This window comes from Aquarana catesbeiana, linkage group LG10 (genome assembly GCF_042186555.1).
Source record: "Aquarana catesbeiana isolate 2022-GZ linkage group LG10, ASM4218655v1, whole genome shotgun sequence".
NCBI classification, from domain to species: Eukaryota; Metazoa; Chordata; class Amphibia; order Anura; family Ranidae; genus Aquarana; species Aquarana catesbeiana.
The window spans coordinates 8,546,901-8,564,151 of NC_133333.1; the positions used below are offsets into that span (position 1 = coordinate 8,546,901).

At 44.1% G+C, this 17,251-nt stretch overlaps 1 protein-coding gene across 1 annotated transcript in view; it reads left to right on the plus strand.

Moving 5' to 3' along the window:
* Nucleotides 1–1,562: 1,562 nt before the first annotated feature.
* Nucleotides 1,563–17,251, plus strand: part of LOC141110297 (uncharacterized) — a gene marked incomplete at its 5' end in the record, with an annotated part of 48,865 nt that continues 33,176 nt past the window's right edge. The window contains 5 exon segments of the mRNA XM_073601592.1: nucleotides 1,563–1,598; nucleotides 1,905–1,979; nucleotides 4,212–4,245; nucleotides 6,838–6,878; nucleotides 14,420–14,544. Coding sequence (XP_073457693.1) covers nucleotides 1,563–1,598; nucleotides 1,905–1,979; nucleotides 4,212–4,245; nucleotides 6,838–6,878; nucleotides 14,420–14,544 — 311 coding nt within the window.

Sequence of the window (17,251 nt, forward strand, 5' to 3'; positions counted from 1 at the left end):
ACTCAACATCATCTATCCCAAAAGATCACAAAAGACCAAACAACAACCCCAAAGACTACAAAGACTGTAACATCTACCCCAAAAGACTACAAAAACCCTAGATCTACTCCAAAAGACTACTCAACATTTCTCCCAAAACACTATACAGACACAACATTTATCCCAATAACTACAAAAATTCTACATCTACTCCAAAAGACTACCCAGTATCGATCCCAAAAGACTACAAGGATACATCTATCCCAAATCACTACATACCAATAACATCTATCTCAGAAGACTACAAAGACTTTACCATCTACTCCAAAAGGCTACAAATCCCCAACACCTATCTCAAAAGGCTACAAAGACTCAACATCTAGCCCAAAAGACTTCAAATCAACATCATCTATTCCAAAAGACCACAAAAGACCCAAAAACTACCCCTAAAGACTACAAAGGCTACCCCAAGACTACAAAGACATTTCTCACAAAAGACTGTATTGGCACAATATTTAGCCCGATAACTACAGAGATCTGACATCTACTACAAAAGACTATCCGGTATCTATCCCAAAAGACTATAAAAACACAAAGACCCTATCATCTACCCCAAAAGATTACAAAGACTCGACATCTACCACAAAGGACTACAAATACCCTACCATCATCTACCCCAAAAGACTGCAAAGACCAATGATCTATGCCAATAGACTACAGAGACCGTATCATCTACCATCAAAGACTACAAAGTCCCTAAAACAACCCCCAAAGACTACAAAGAACCTACCATCTACCCCAAAAGAATACACAGGCTCGCCATCTATCCCAAAAGACTACAAGGCCCTGAAAACTACCCCAAAAGACTACAAAGACCTGACAACTACCCACAAAGACTACGAAGAACCTACCATCTACCCCAAAAGACTACAAATGCCATACCATCTACCCCAAAAGGCTGCAAAGAACCAAAAACTACCCCAAAAGACTACAAAAGACCCAACAACTACCCCCAAAGACCTGATCATCTACCTCAAAATGCTACAAAGACCAATCATGTACGCCAAAAGACTAGAGACCGTATTATCTACCTCCAAAGACTACAAAGTCCCTAAAATGAACCCAAAGACTACAAAGAACCTACCATCTACCCCAAAAGACTACAAAGGCTCGACATCTATCCCAAAAAATTACAAAGTCCCGACAACTACCCGAAAAGACTACAAAGACCTGATAACTAACCCCAAAGACTACAAAGAACCTACCATCTACCCCAAAAGACTACAAAGAACCTACCATCAACCCCAAAAAACTAGAAAGATTTTATATCTATCTCAAAAGAATACAGAGAGAATTCTGCAAAAAAAAAAATGAAGGGTTTTAAAAACCTTAAACTCGGCACTGTAAAAAAAGTCTACAAAGGCTAAACAAAAGAAGAATGCACGCTGGAAGGAGCTGTTAGTAATGTTAGAGCAGAACCTCCGAACCCTGGCCAGGAACCTCTCTACACCTTGTGTAATTTCTGATCTCTTGGCTCCCATTATAGTATTACGTTAACATTTTTTTCCCTTTCTTCCTTTTAGTTAACATATACGGAAAGGGAGACCCTTTTGTCTATGGTAAGTATACCGTCCTGCAAGTATTTCTACAGTCCACCCATAACTAGCATTAGATGGAATTGTATAGCCCACATTACCCGCTGGGTATATACACACTTGGGGATGTGAACCAATGTTTAAGGTTGTATAAGTCTGTACATCAGACGAAAAAAAGAAAAAAAAGGGAGGGACAGCTTTGAAGGTGAGAAGAATGAAGGGCTTTGGGTCCAAAAGAGGAACTGTCCTAAATCCCAACCGAGAGCTGTGTGAACAGTTAACACACTAATGAACTCATTTATTATCTGTTGGCTTTGTGTTTCCTTACAGATTATGACACACTAAGGATGACGGGGCTAATCCTGGCCATTGTCATGTTTTTTCTGGGGATTATCATTGCTCTTAGTAAGTATCCTCATTCCTTTCAAAAATTTCTGGCAGGAGAAAAATGTAGAATTTGGTAAATAGGAAAATGCTCAAGCTCCGACTCCATCTGCTGGCTATTAGGGATAATTGCACCCCAAACAATGTATTTATAAAACGTGTATCTAAAAAGCTATATTTTTTTTTTTTCAGCTTTGCATGCAGTGGTGGAGGGGTTACAACCCCTGTCAGGTTTTTATACCTGTCTTTGTCCCCACTGGGGAGCTTCACCCTGTTTGTCCAGGTGTTACCTGAACTGAAAAAAGTGCTGAAAATCCAAAATGTTATGGTTGCATCAAAACAAAGGAGGTTATTAAATCTTCCAATAGGGAAACCAGTTCCAGTGATAACTGTCAAAGGGAGGATTTCCCCTCGTTTTGGACCGAAGTCCTCCGATTTCCTGTTCTGCCTGCATGTGAAGTCCACCTAAAAGGGACACAGACAGACCCATAAAAACTCCCTAGTCTATCCTAAGTTATGGATTTAGATACACTTTAATTCCCTTTATATATAATCCAAGCTGTGGTTGAGGGCTCATTAAAAAAAAAAAAAAAAAAAAAAAATTTTGTTGAGATTTCACATTCAAGGAATTCAGTTTGTATTTAGGCCGATTGTGCCAAAATGTATTGCACTGATACGCATTAGAAAATAAGTGGCTTTTTTTGGTCTGTTGACCCATTTCTTCAGATTTAGGTCATTTCTCTGAGATCCTTCATAGCACAGCCAAAACACATACTTGAAGCACATATTTGTATTTATATAGCTCTGACATATACCGCAGCGCTGTACGGAGAACACTGAGCCAGGTCACATCAGTCTCCGTACCAGAAGAGCTTACACTCTAATGTCCCCCCCACAGTCACACACTATTATTATTATACATTTATATATCTCTGACATATACCGTAGCGCTGTACAGAGAACACTGAGCCGGTCACATCAGTCTCTGTACCAGAAGAGCTTACACTCTAATGTCCCCCCCACAGTCACACACTATTATTATACATTTATATATCTCTGACATATACCGCAGTGCTGTACAGATAAGCCAGTCACATCAGTCTCCGTACCAGAGGAGCTTACAATCTAATGTCCCCCCCACAGTCACACACTATTATTATACAATTATATGGCTCTGACATATACCGCAGCGCTGTACAGAAAATACTGATCTGTTCACGCTAATCTCTATACCAGAGGAGCTTACGCTTTAATGTCCCCCCCCCCCCCCAGTCACACACTATTAATATTATTATTAAAATATATTTATATAGTTCGACATTGGCTCAGTGATCTCTGTACAGCGCTGCGGTATATGTCAGAGCTATATAAATGTACAATAATAATAATAGTGTGTGACTGTGGGGGGGGGACATTGGAGTGTAAGCTCCTCTGGTACAGAGACTGATGTGACTGTGGGGGAGGGGACATTAGAGTGTAAGCTCCTCTGGTACAGAGACTAATGTGACTAGTTCAGTGTTCTCTGTACAGCACAGCGGTATATGTCACATCAGTCTCTGCACCAGAGGAGCTTGCACTCCAATGTCCCCTCCCCACAGTCACACACTATTATTATTATTATACACTTATATAGCTCTGACATATACCGCAGCTCTGTACAGAGGATACTGAGCCAATCACATCAGTCTCTGTACCAGAGGAGCTTACACTCTAATGTCCCCCCACAGCGACCCACTATTAATAATGTTATTAAAATATATTTATATATAGCTCAGTGATCTCTGTACAGCACTGCTGTAAAAGTCAGAACTATATAAATGTATAATAATAATAATAAATAGTGTGTGACTGCGGGGGGGGGGGGGGGGGGGCATTAGAGTGTAAGCTCCTCTGGTACAGAGACTGATGTGACTGGCTCAGTGTTCTCTGTACAGCACTGCAGTATATGTCACATCAGTCTCTGCACCAGAGGAGCTTACACTCTAATGTCCCCCCCCCACAGTCACACGCTATTATTATTATTATACATTTTTATAGCTCTGACATATACCGCAGCGCTGTACAGAGAACACTGAGCCAGTCACATCAGTCTCTGTACCAGAGGAGCTTACACTCTAATGTTCCACTGCAGCCACACACTATTATTATTATTATACACATCTATAGCTCTGACATATACCACAGCGCTGTAGAGAGAACATTTAGACCGTCACATAACTTGTTTGTTACAATATATATTTTTTTTCTCAACAGGTAACAAATTCAAATGCAAACAAAGGAATGCAAAGTAAGATCATTATATCATATTACTATAAATAAATATATATACATGTTTTTTTTTCTGTTACACTGTATATTATAATACACATATTTATAATAAATAAAAAAAAAATTATATATATTTTATATTATAATATACAGTGTAACAGAAAATAAATTATATTTAAATATATATATATAAAATTTATTTTTCTGTTACACTGTATATTATAATATAAAATTATATATATATTTTATACTATAATATACAGTGTAACAGAAAAATAAATTTATATATATATATATATATATATATATATATATATATATATATATATATATATATATATATAGAATATATAAATATTTATATTATAATATTGTATGTGTGTCTTTGTCTCTCCATCTCACATCCTCCTTTTTCAATATAAAAAATAAATAATTCATACACTACGTATTTTTCATATTTTTGAACTTTGGCCTAAGCCGGCCAAGACACCTGATGTGCGTCCTGCTGTGCGGAAGGAATAGAATTGAACGAACGTTCTCTTTGTGATTTTATATGGAACCTTCACAACAATAGTCTGCCTGGATAATTGTAGCAGCTCCTCCTCCCCCCCCCTCCAGTGAGGGGTCCCCCCCGCCCCCCCCCCCCCCCCATTGAGGGGGAGTCTTTATAATGAAATCGCTTCCTTTTCTTCTGGCAGACGTACCCCGGGGGAAGTGCGCAAATAGCAAGTTTATTTTTATGAGCAATTTATTATTCTTTTCAAGGAGGATCGCTGTGCGACACTCTAGGCGATTAAACACCATCTCTCTATTTTCGGTGAGGCGCAGTCTTTCCGCGATCAGAGCCTGTGTCTTCTGGTTTTAGTCGTCGCGGCGGTACGAATGGCGGCGAGCCGAACGGGTGGCCACTTAGGCGGCAGCCGTGGGTTACTGCGCTTTGCGTGGCTCAAACGCTCGGCCCTGAGGCCTCATCCACACCTGCGTGTTCCTGGACCGCGTGAAAAACGCGCAATGTGCTCACGGTACCAATTATTGTTAATGGCACCCCAAATGCGGTTAGGAAAAAACTTGCAAACGCAGAAAAATGCCCCTCCTGCTAACTTCACCGTGTTTGTCGCGCATAGGGCAGCCAATTCAGATGAACGGGCCTCCCTTTGCTGTGGCAGGAAAAACAAATAGCAGATTAGCATGGTGTGCCGATGTAAATGGAATCTTAAATTATATTTTTAATATAAAAACGTTTATATTTTTATTTTGCTGCGTCGTATTGTCACGTTCGTGTCAGACACCCAATTGAATGTCCAGTTAAAATCTGCAAAAGCAAGGACCCTCGCTCTCTGTGTGGAAGCAGCGGTCTCTCTACAGAGATCTGACACGAGGACGGGGGAGGAAGCGGGCACAAGGACAGCGGGGGAGGCGGGCACAAGTACAGTGGGGGAGGCAGGCACAAGGACAGCGGGGGAGGCAGGCACGAGGAAAGAGGAGGAGGCAGGCACGAGGACAGCAGAGGAGGCGGTCACGAGGACAGCAGAGGAGGCGGTCACGAGGACAGCAGAGGAGGCGGGCACGAGGACAGCAGAGGAGGCGGGCACGAGAACAGCAGAGGAGGCGGGCACGAGGACAGCAGAGGAGGCGGGCACGAGGACAGCTGGGGAGGCGGGCACGAGAACAGCAGAGGAGGCGGGCACGAGGACAGCGGAGGAGGCGGGCACACGGACAGCGGAGGACAGCGGAGGAGGCGGGCACGAGGACAGCGGAGGAGGCGGGCACGAGGACAGCGGGGGAGGCGAGCACGAGGACAGCGGGGGAGGCGAGCACAAGGACAGCGGGGGAGGCGAGCACAAGGACAGCGGGGGAGGCGGGCACGAGGACAGCGGAGGAGGCGGGCACGCGGACAGCGGAGGAGGCGGGCACGAGGACAGCGGAGGAGGCGGGCACGCGGACAGCGGAGGAGGACAGCTGGGGAGGCGGACAAGAGGACCGCGGATGAGACGGGCACGAGGACAGCTGGGGAGGCGGGCACGAGGACAGCGGAGGAGGCGGGCACGAGGACAGCTGGGGAGGCGGGCACGAGGACAGCGGAGGAGGCGGGCACGAGGACAGCGGAGGAGGCGGGCACGAGGACAGCTGGGGAGACGGGCATGAGGACAGCTGGGGAGGCGGGTACAAGGACAGCTGGGGAGGCGGGAACCATATCTCTGGATGTAGCTGCTGCTCCAGTGAGTCCACTCTCTGATCCCATTGTAGTCACTCGCGCTGCCCTAGGCAAGACGAACGACAACCCGTTCGGGGGTTGTTAGTCTTGCCTAGGGAGCAAAATAGTCAAGCACCGACCCTGAGCCGGGGATGTGAAGGACCTCTGCAGAGGAACCACTGCTTCCCTACAGGGAGCAAGAACCCTTCTCTTCAGTGTCCTGCCAAGGGACAGGCTTTTCTACTCAGGCTGTAGCTGCTCTTTTGATGAGCCTGTGATGTATTTAGCGGTTTAAAACTAAAAACGTATCCGGGGTTTAAATAATTGGGAGAGGCTTTATCCAATCCGGTGTCACTCTGAACTCGCTGTCATCATTCGTCTTCAGTCTTATAACAGTTTTCCTAATCTTTGTCACAGTGCATCCGATTCTGACGGAAGGCAGCCGCTACAGACCCAGAGTGAGTGTTCATCCATTGTTTATAGAGCGGATACATTGTTGAATTTTTTTTTTTTTTTTTTTTAATACATTTTAATTTTTTCCCCTTAAAGTATATGTGAAGTCCGGAGTTCTCTATCATTTCCCTTTTGAAGTCTATTTGAACTCTCCTTTTGTTTTTTGTTTTCTTTATATTTTGCAGGTTTTATATAAATTTGGCATCGGCTCTGTATTTTTTGTCATTTTCTTTCGTAATTCTTTTTTTTTTTTTTTTTTTTTAAATTTACCTTAGTCTTATTGATTCTGTTTGCTGTCTGCTCCTACACCCTGTTAGCTAAGCATCGCTGCAGACGTCACTCCATGCATCAAGGATTGCCTTGTATGCAAACGTCACCTCCCAGGGTTCTTTGCAGCTGGGGCTGTAATGGGCGTTCCTCTTTGTAGTCTGCAGCCGTATGCCAAGGAGATAAGCCTAGCAAGGCCCCATTACACAGAAGAGTTTGAAGAGTGCAAGGATGAGTAGTAAGCAATGTAGAGTTTTTAGGTCAGCAGTATGTAATGCAGAGTGCAGAGGTCAGGAGTATGTAAAGAAGAATTCAAAGGGTCATTTGTATGTAATGTAGAGTGCAGAGGTCAGTAGTATGTAAAGCAGTATTTAGAAGTCAGTAATATAGCATTCACAGTGCAGTGGTCAGTAGACTAACACAGGGTGCAGAGGTCAGGAGTATGCTTTGCAAAGTACAAAAGTCAGTAGCATTTAAAAGCAGAATTCAAGGGGTCAGTAGTATGTAACGCAAAGTGCAGAGATCAGTAGTATGAAATGCAGAGATCAGTAGTATATAACACAGAGTGCAGAAGTCAGGAGTATGCAGTGCAAAGGTCAGAAGTATGTAAAGCAGAATTCAAGTGGGCATTAGTATGTAATGCAGAGCTCAGAGGTCAGTAGTATGTAACGCAGAGGTCAGTAGTATGTAATGCAGAGCTCAGAGGTCAGTAGTATGTAATGCAGAGCTCAGAGGTCAGTAGTATGTAATGCAGAGCTCAGAGGTCAGTAGTATGTAATGCAGAGCTCAGAGGTCAGTAGTATGTAATGCAGCGGTATGCCAAGGAGATAACCTAGCAAGGCCCCATTAAACAGAAGAGCGTAAGGATAAGTAGTAAGTAATGTAGAGTCTTTAGGTTAGCAGTATGTAATGCAGAGTGCAGAGGTCCGTAGTATGCAATGCAAAGGTCAGTAGTATGTAAAGCAGAATTCAAGGGGCCATTTGTATGAAGTGTGGAGTGCAGAGGTCAGTAGTATATAATTCACAGTGCAGAGGTCAGGGGTATATAATTCACAGTGCAGAGGTCAGGGGTATATAATTCACAGTGCAGAGGTCAGGGGTGTGCAATGCAAAGTGCAAAAGTCAGTAGTATGTAAAGCAGAATTCAAGTGGGTATTAGTATGTAATGCAGAGCGCAGAGGTCAGCAGTATGTATGTACACAACTGTATGTTCTTCTTTGAGTTGATGGCGATCGATCTTTCCCAATGATATGATAAGACTATCTTCTCTCTCTCTCGCAGCTCCCGGTGGTAGCGTATAGTCCCTCAGTCTTGTGCTTTTCCTCATTTCTGCTCTTGGATCCAGTCTCTGCACCCCTCCCCAGGGGAAAGATGGAAGAGTCTGCTCCTACCACATCAGTGTCCCAGATAGCGTGTTCAATGCATGCGTGAATTCCCCTTATGCGTGACGTCCCCCCCCCCCCCACCCCCACCCTCTGCACACAGAGCTTCCATTATTCATACAAGAGGACCGATTTTGACACACCGTGCCCCTACCTCCAGGATAGGATAATACAAGAAAAGGCTGCAGGACCACACACAGGCAGACAGGGGGCACTACAGCCCCACACTGATAAACTTGCACAGCACAAAGTACAAAAAAATACTCTTGTAGAACCTGCAACAGGGAAAAATAGCTGCCAAGAGAGAAAATAGACCTCTAGCCACGCACGTACACACACACACACACACACGCACACGCACGCATATGCACACACACTACCTCTTTTTAAAAGATGTTAATAAATTATATATTAAAAGTTTTTGACTATTATATAGGGCAGAGTAGAATCTGAACACTCGACATCCAGTGTTAATGAGGCTTCAGCAGTCATCACTGTCAAATATAGAACTCAACCGTAGCTACCGTTTTACTAAATTGTATCTTGAAACTGGTGCAAGTTCACCCTTAAATGCTATCCGCACTATAATGTTGCCATAGACCAGTGCTGGTGAACCTTGGCACCCCAGATGTTTTGGAACTACATTTCCCATGATGCTCAGGCACTCTGCAGTGTAGTTGAGCCTCATGGGAAATGTAGTTCCAAAACATCTGGAGTGCCGAGGTTCTCCATCACTGACGTACTGTAATCGGTTTCCGGTAAGGTTTGGCTGCCTCCGTTGTCTCTGGGCAGAGGCGTTGAACTACGACACAGCAAGGCGTGGTTAGCTGGAGGCAATTGATAAGGGTTGACTTTTAGCAGTTTTCAGAGGCAGCCTAACTGGAAGCTTAAAGGGCCGGGTAACCCCCCAAAGCTGATGTTACAGTTAGGAGGTCATCAGGATGAAACCCTACCAAGCTTTTCCGGTTTCTCTGGAGGATAAAAAAAAAAAAAAAAAAATCAAAAACCTCTATACCTTAGGCTCAGCTTCCACAGGAAGAGTGAGACTCTGGTGATGAAAGCCCTGGCAGATATAAGAAGCCAGTGGGGGGGGCGGGGGGTGTATTTAGCCTGATGGCCCTCATAACTGATACATCAGGTGGTGGCATTGACTAAGCCTAAGGGGAATGACTAAGCCTAAGTATCACAGCTCCTTTTGCCTTTGTGAAATCTGCCTAGCAACAGCTTATTGATGGCTACTTGATTACGCGCCTCCACCTCCCCCCCCCCCGTACCACCACCCCCGTTCCTTGACTCCGCCCGAAGGTCTCTCTTTCTCTCTCTCGCCAAAAGAGTATAACGATGCGTGGACCCAAGAACATGACCCCCTTTTATTTATTTGTATATAGCATGTGACATAAATATATATCTAGATTAATATATTGCTGGAAGAAGAGTTATCTATATATAAAAGAGATATATGCGCATGGTGAGATATGCAAATCAGTTTTTTTTTTTTTTTTTCTTTGTTTGATTTCTTTTTGCTCTCCCTCCCCGAGACGCCAGTAAAAAGAATATTTCTATATTTATTGGTGTTGTGTGTTTTATTGTGTTGGGGGTGGGGGGGGGTATCTGCAAGCGACCATTGCAGCTCCAAAATCTGATGAGACTACTCCATATTAGACATGTGCAATAAGTTTAGTTCCGAATGCATTTTTTAAACGAATTTAGACAAATTCGTTAATTTTGAAACTTTCTAATTTTTCAATTTCCGAAATTTCAGAGATTCAAAAATTCTAATTAGGAAATTCGAAATGTCATAAATCTGAAAATTCAAAAATTTGGAAATTTGAAAATCCAAGAAAAAGAATGAAAAATCTGAAAATTCTAAATGATAACTAATAATACATATTAAATTATAGGTATTGGAATCTCCTTTCAAATTTGGCTGTTAATGAACATAACCAATACGAATTTATCCGAAGTTACCAACTATCTGAAGTAACGATTGCCGTATCTAAACGAATGGAACGCAACGATCAAATAATAATAAATAACAATATTATTATTATTATTATTATTATTAATAAAACCTTTTTATTATTATTTATTATTTGCTCCATTTCATTTGTTTAGATGCGGCACTCGTTATTTCGGATAATTCGTAACTTCGGATAAATTCGTATTCGTTACATTGAGAAACAGCCAAAATTTGAAAGGAATTTCCAATACATATAATTTAATAGTTATTATTTAGAATTTTACTGATTTTCCTTTCTTTTTTTCAGATTTTCGAACTTTCGGATTTTTTCGAATGTTTGATTTTCCGAATGTTCGAATTCCGAAATTCTGAAATTCATAAAATTCGAAATTCGGAAATTTGAAAATTTGGGAAAATCCCATTTCCGAAAAAAATGACAGTTTTTGATAGCAAAACTGGCCAGCTGGACCCAGGCTGGATGTTGAAGGTATATTAATGGCCACCAGTGCTGCTGATAAGACAGTACAGCCAGCCCTCCTGTACGGGGCCCGGGCCCCATCAGTCCAAAAAGGGGGGCCCAGGCACCTGCTTAGCAGGAGGTCCGGCTGTACTGTCTTAGGGTGGACACTGATCCTCTTCTGCCTCCCCCCGCAGCGCTGCCAGCTTCTCCTCTTCTTTCCCTCTCCAGGTGCACTGCAAGGGGACTGGTTCTAGCACATGCACCCCTTCCATCTGCTGTCTGGGCCCCCCTGTGTGCCCCTTTCCCCCCACAGCGCTGCTGGCTTCCCTTCTCTCCTCTGCTGGGGATGTTTCAAGATGGAGAGCAGTGGAAGGGGCCGGTAAATATGTCATTTACTGGCCCCTTCCTTTCCTGAATGAACACAGGGAGCAATCGGTACCAATTACTCCTGTACCCATTCATCACTGAAGCATAGTAAACTGTGTTTACTATGTTTCGGTTTGTGAATGAACAAGAAGCCTCTGAGCACTTCCTATTCATTCATTGGTGCAGCTGAGGCTAAAGAGAAAGGAACTGATAAATCTGTGCCCTCATTCACTTTGGATGGTAGAAAGAGCCCCTGTCTGTATGAAACCCCATGATTTCTAACAGCAGCCCTGGTGGTCACACTAAGGGCTCCTCCTAGTCACACGTTGCATTTGCTTCACTTCAACAATTATACCCCATGTCACTTTCTTGGTGCTTCAAAGCATCTCGAAAGCCTCCATAGAAGTGTAGCACCCTGTAGCTTAGGCAGGGTTGCTCCTCACAAATTTACTTGCCAGGAATAATTATCCCGGTTGATTGATAGGGATCCATTGATTTCTCCCCAAGTTTGGCCTTGTTGCACTTTTCTCTTCTACCACTAGGTGGCTGGGTACTTGGTGGTACTAGATATGAGAAGGGCAACCCAAGGTCAGGTTATGGGTATATGGGGTATCTCAGCCAATGGGCAGGGGTTTTGTTGAATCCCTTGGCCTTCTGGGAGCACCTATATATTTGGGTGGAGTCAGGTGATCTATGTTCTGTGCCACCCGGAAGGCTGTCTGGGTGGACGTGTGTCGTATTGCCCGGGCTGCTAGGCCGGAGATTGGGCCTATCCTGGGGGCATCTGGCTGCTAGGCTGTCTGAGGGCCTTTCCAGAAGCAAGAGAGCAGTGCAGTATTGGGATTGCGGTTTGCAGTCCAACCAGAAGTGACGGTTCTGCCGGCCGGAGAACCTGTCAGTGGTCAGAGGGAAGCTGTCGCCACAAAAGGGACCAACCACCATTACCAGGGACCACAGAGAGGACCACAGAGAGTAACTGGAGCTAGTACCAGAACCATATTCTCACCGAATAGGCACGGTGGAAAATTGGGAAACTTCAGGCGGTGATCAAGTCAGGGACCCAACCAGCGGAGGTGATGCTTGCAGAGCAGCCTTGTGTGTCAAGCCAGGGAACAAGCTGGTCAGCAGGGGTGAAGCTTGAGAAGTATCTGGAGTGCCAAGCTAGGGACCCAGGTGGGTGACGCTTGAGGGAGATATCACTGCAAAGCTTGGAGAGCTCAAGGGATTCAGAGTCAGTGAATCAGAGAGTCTAGTGAGAGACCGGGAGCTCAGTGTTGAAGAACTACAAGAGGCAGCTGTAGTGAAGTTGAAGGAACGGTTACGTTTGAGTTAGGAACTGTTAAGGACTGTTGTCATAGGAGACAGCATTCCTGCATGTGCAGATGTGGCTCCTTGCTGGGGCCTTTTCCTGCATGTCCTCCTATCGAAGTTTCAGAGTCTGCCAATTGAATCTACAACTTAAGGGTGTGTTGGCCCTAACCCTCTTTCCCCAAAAATACAAAAAGGACTGTTAAGAGAAATAAAACCTCTTTTACATCCAAGAAGTGTCTGGCGCCCAATGACTTTCACCATCTTTGCACCCACTATGCCTCACAACCCACTACATATTGAAGGATGTCAGCTATCTCTGGCTTGTAAAGTTCTCATTAGACTGGGCAAGGCCAGAGACCTTGCTATAGAAGTCTATGACAACGCTCACTTGCTGCACCTGCAGCTTTTGAGAGGCTTTTATTCAGGGTTAGCTTCGCTTTGTTTTGGAGGTGTTGAAGGTATGAGATATCCCAGGATGCACTGGGAAACCAACAAGCAAACCAGAAGGATTTCATCAGCAGTCACGTCATGTATATAAATTCTTGAAGTATCTAGTGCAGACATCACATCTGGTGTGCAGAGTGGAGCGGGAAGGCGAGTGGGGTCCTGAGAGGAGCAACTAGCAGATGACACATGTGGTGTGCAACATGGGAAGGTGAGCGGGAACCGGAGAGAGAGGACTGAGCAGCAGAGGATCAGCAGAGCTAGGGGACCGGAGCAGAAGAACCTAGCAATGTTACACGGGGTGCACAGTATGGGAGCCTTGTAGTGTGAGCTAAATGGGGACCAAGGAGAGGAGATGAGCAAACCAGAGGATCAGCAGAGTTAGAGATTACTACTGAGCAGGGGATCAGCAGAGCTAGGGGAACAGAGCAGGAGAAACTAGCAGATGTCACACGTGGTGCGCAGTGTGGGAGCAACATAGTCAGAGGTGAGTGGAGGCCTAAGGGAGAGGAGATGGTCAAACCAGAGGATCAGCAGAGCTGGAGGTTATTACTGAGCAGAGGATCAGCAGAGCTGGGGGATACTACTGAGCAGAAAATCAGCAGAGCCGGGGGACTGGAGCAGGAGAAGCTAGCAGATGGCACACATGGTGAGCAGCATGGGAGCAATATTGTGGGAGGTGACCAGGGATCGAAGGGAGAGGAGATGTGCAAACCTGAGGATCAGCAGAGCTGGGGGTTACTACTGAGTGGGGAATCAGCAGAGCTGGGGTACTGAAGCAGGAGAAACTAGCAGATGTCACACATGGTGCGCAGCATGGGAACATTATAACGGGAGGTGAGCAGGGACTGAAGATCAACAGAGCTGGAGGTTATTACTGAGTGGGGCATCAGCAGAGCTGGGGGTACTACTGAGCAGGGGATCAGAAGAGCTGAAGGTTACTACCAAGAGGGGCATCAGTAGAGCCGGGGGTACTACTGATTGGAGGATCAGCGCAGCTGGGGGTACTACTAAGAAGGGGATCTGCTGAACGAGGATACTATTAAGCTGAGGATCTGCTGAATGAGGGTACCAATAAGCTGGGGATCTGCTGAACGAGGGTACCAATGCCAAACCCAACGCGTTTCAGGGGATAAAGGTCTTCCCACTTCATCAGGGTCTACTGAAATGGTAGATCTCTATGGATATTCTCAATAACAAATTAAGAGATTATGCAATGTGAAAGAAAACAATTTTCCCTATAGTTCGACTCTAGGTTTGACCAGGTGAAGGGCTTACTAGCTAGGTAGAGCGCACATGTAAGTAAAAGGCAGCTCTGGCTCAGTGAGTGATAACATGAAAGCGCCTATTTTGCAGGAGGTGAAGCCTCTTATCCGGAGGTTGGGAAGAAGACCGAAGACCGAAGACATCCTAGAGGTAGACATATAGGAGAAATAAAAATGAAAAATCTGAAGTGCAGGACAAGAACTCACATCGAAAAGGTAAACCTACAAGGCCAAGGCCTCTTCCATACAGAGGCGGTCATACCCGTTTAGCAGCCTCCCGCACTGCCTCTGCCCCATGCTGCTCCCTCTCTTTATTACTCGCTGTGTTGAGGAAGTTAAATTATTAAGCAGAACCGGCTGATCAAATATTAAACAGGACTTTCTCTGTTCTGTGTACTACCTGCCAGTGAAAGAGAAACCCAGACCAGGATCCTACCAGGTCTATTAACCCTCTTTGGTCCAGGCCGGGATCCTACCAGGTTTAATAACCCTATGAGATTCAGACCAGGATCCTGCCAAGTTAATTAACCCAGCAAGGTCCAGGTCTAGATTCTACCAGGTCTATTAGCTCTCTGAGGTCCAGGCTGGCAGCCTGGCAGGTCTATTAACCCTCTGAGGTCCAGGCTGGGATCCTGCCAGGTCTATTAACTCTCTGAGGTTCAGGCTGGGATCCTACCACCAGGTCTATCAACCCTCTGAGGTCCAGGCTGGAATCATGCCATGTCTATTGACCCTCTGAGGTCCAGGCTGGGATCCTGCCAGGTCTATTAACTCTCTGAGGTTCAGGCTGGGATCCTATCACATCTATCAACCCTTTGAGGTCCAGGCTGGAATCCTGCCATGTCTATTAACCCTCTGAGGTCCAGGCTGGGATCCTGCCAGGTTTTCTTAACCCTCTGAGGTTCAGGCTGGGACCCCATCAGGTCTATTAATCCTCTGAGGTTCAGGCTGAGATCCTACCACCAGGTCTATCAACCCTCTGAGGTCCAGGCTGGAATCCTGCCAAATCTATTAACCTTCTGAGGTGCAGGCCGGGATCCTGCCAGATTTATTAACCCTGTGAGGTGCAGGCCGGGATCCCACCAGGTCTATTAACCTGTGTCCGCTGGCTAGGCTGAGACCCGAACAAAGCCGGATTCGGCTCTGATCAGGTCTCCGATGTAAAATCCCCAAAGCTATGTAACTTCCGTTTTACTCGTCTGTCAATTGCGCAGATTTAAAAAAACAAAAAAAAACAAAAAAAAAAACAAAAAAAAACCCAGTATTCAGAATCGCCGATTTTGAACCCCCGATCCTTTAAAGAGTACCTGTCACTGCCTATTACTGTCACGAGGGATGTTAACATTCCCTGTGACAGCAATAAAAGTGAACAGTTTTTTTTTTTTTTAAAAGAGAGACAATGTAAAAAAATAAATTAAACTAAAAAAAAAAAACACATTTAAAAACGCCCACCGTACCCGCGTGCTCGTGCAACAAAGAAAACACATACGTAAGTCGCGCCCACAAATGTAAACGGTGTTCAAATCACACATGTGAGGTATCACCGCGAACGGCAGAGCGAGAGCAATAATTCTAGCAAAAGACCTTCTCTGTAACTCTAACCTGGTAACCGTTACATTTTTTTAAAGCGTCGCCTATGGAGATTTTTAAGTGCCGTAGTTTTGCGCCATTCTACGAGTGTGCGCAATTTCAAAGCATAACATTTTAGGCATCTATTTGCTCGGCGTAACATCATCTTTCACATTATGCAAAAAAAAAAAAATTGGGCTAACTTTACTGTTTTTTCTTTTTTTTATTTATTTATTTATTTTGTGAAAGTGTATTCCCCCCCCCAAAAAAAAATGCGTTTGAAAGACCGCTGCTCAAATACTGTGTGAGATAAAATATTGCAATGATCACCATTTTATTCTCTATGGTCTCTGCTAAAAAAAAAAAAAAAAATTATATATATATATATATATATATATATATATATATATATATATATATATATATATATATATATATATATATATATATATATATATATATATATATATATATATATATATATATATATATATATATATAATGTTCGGGGTTTTAATTTTCTAGCAAAAAATACTGATTTTAACTTGTAAGCAACAAGTTTGAGAAATAGGCTTAGGCATGAATGGGTTAAGGTCGAAAACACTCCCCTGCTCCATTCAGAACTATACGCAAAACAAAACAAAAAAAAAGCGAAGAGGTTTTAAGGTTTTGGATGGAGTCCAACTGCATCACGAACGGAAAAACACACACACTCATGACGCCTTCAAACATTTTCCTTCTCTATTCTTCCTCTAATAGAGGGCATCGGATTTTTGGGCGGGGTGAACTCAACACCAAATGTTCCAAAACACAAATATTGGGGGGAATCCATTAAATCCAGTTTTCTCTGGCTCGGCTTGACCTTCATAGAAGAGTTTTTGGTCCATCATGTCCCCCCCTTTTTTTAATTTTATTTTTTTTAAACATTTGTTTTTTATTTTTTTTTTTTTGTCATCTCTAGCATATTTATATGCTAGAGAATATATATTTATACTCAGGGCTTCTTTGCTTTTTTTTGTAACGCGTTAAGTGCTGCAACAAAAGAAAAAAAAAAAAAAGTGGTTCTAAAAGGCAGAAGTTTTTATTTATTTATTTTTTTTTTACTTTAAATGACTCTTGCTGTTGTCAATCACAGCCAGCGAGGAGGGAGCAAGGGCGGACCGCACTGTGTATGTCAATGGACACACACAGTGCGGTGTGGGAGCAAGCTCACGCGAGTGCCGGTGCCCCCATAGCAAGCGGCCTGCTGTGTGGGGGCGCTCAGGTGCGCCGGTGGGGGGACCCAACAAGACGAGGATCAGGGCTGCTCTGTGCATGACCATTGCACAGAGTAGATAAGTATAGCATGATTGCC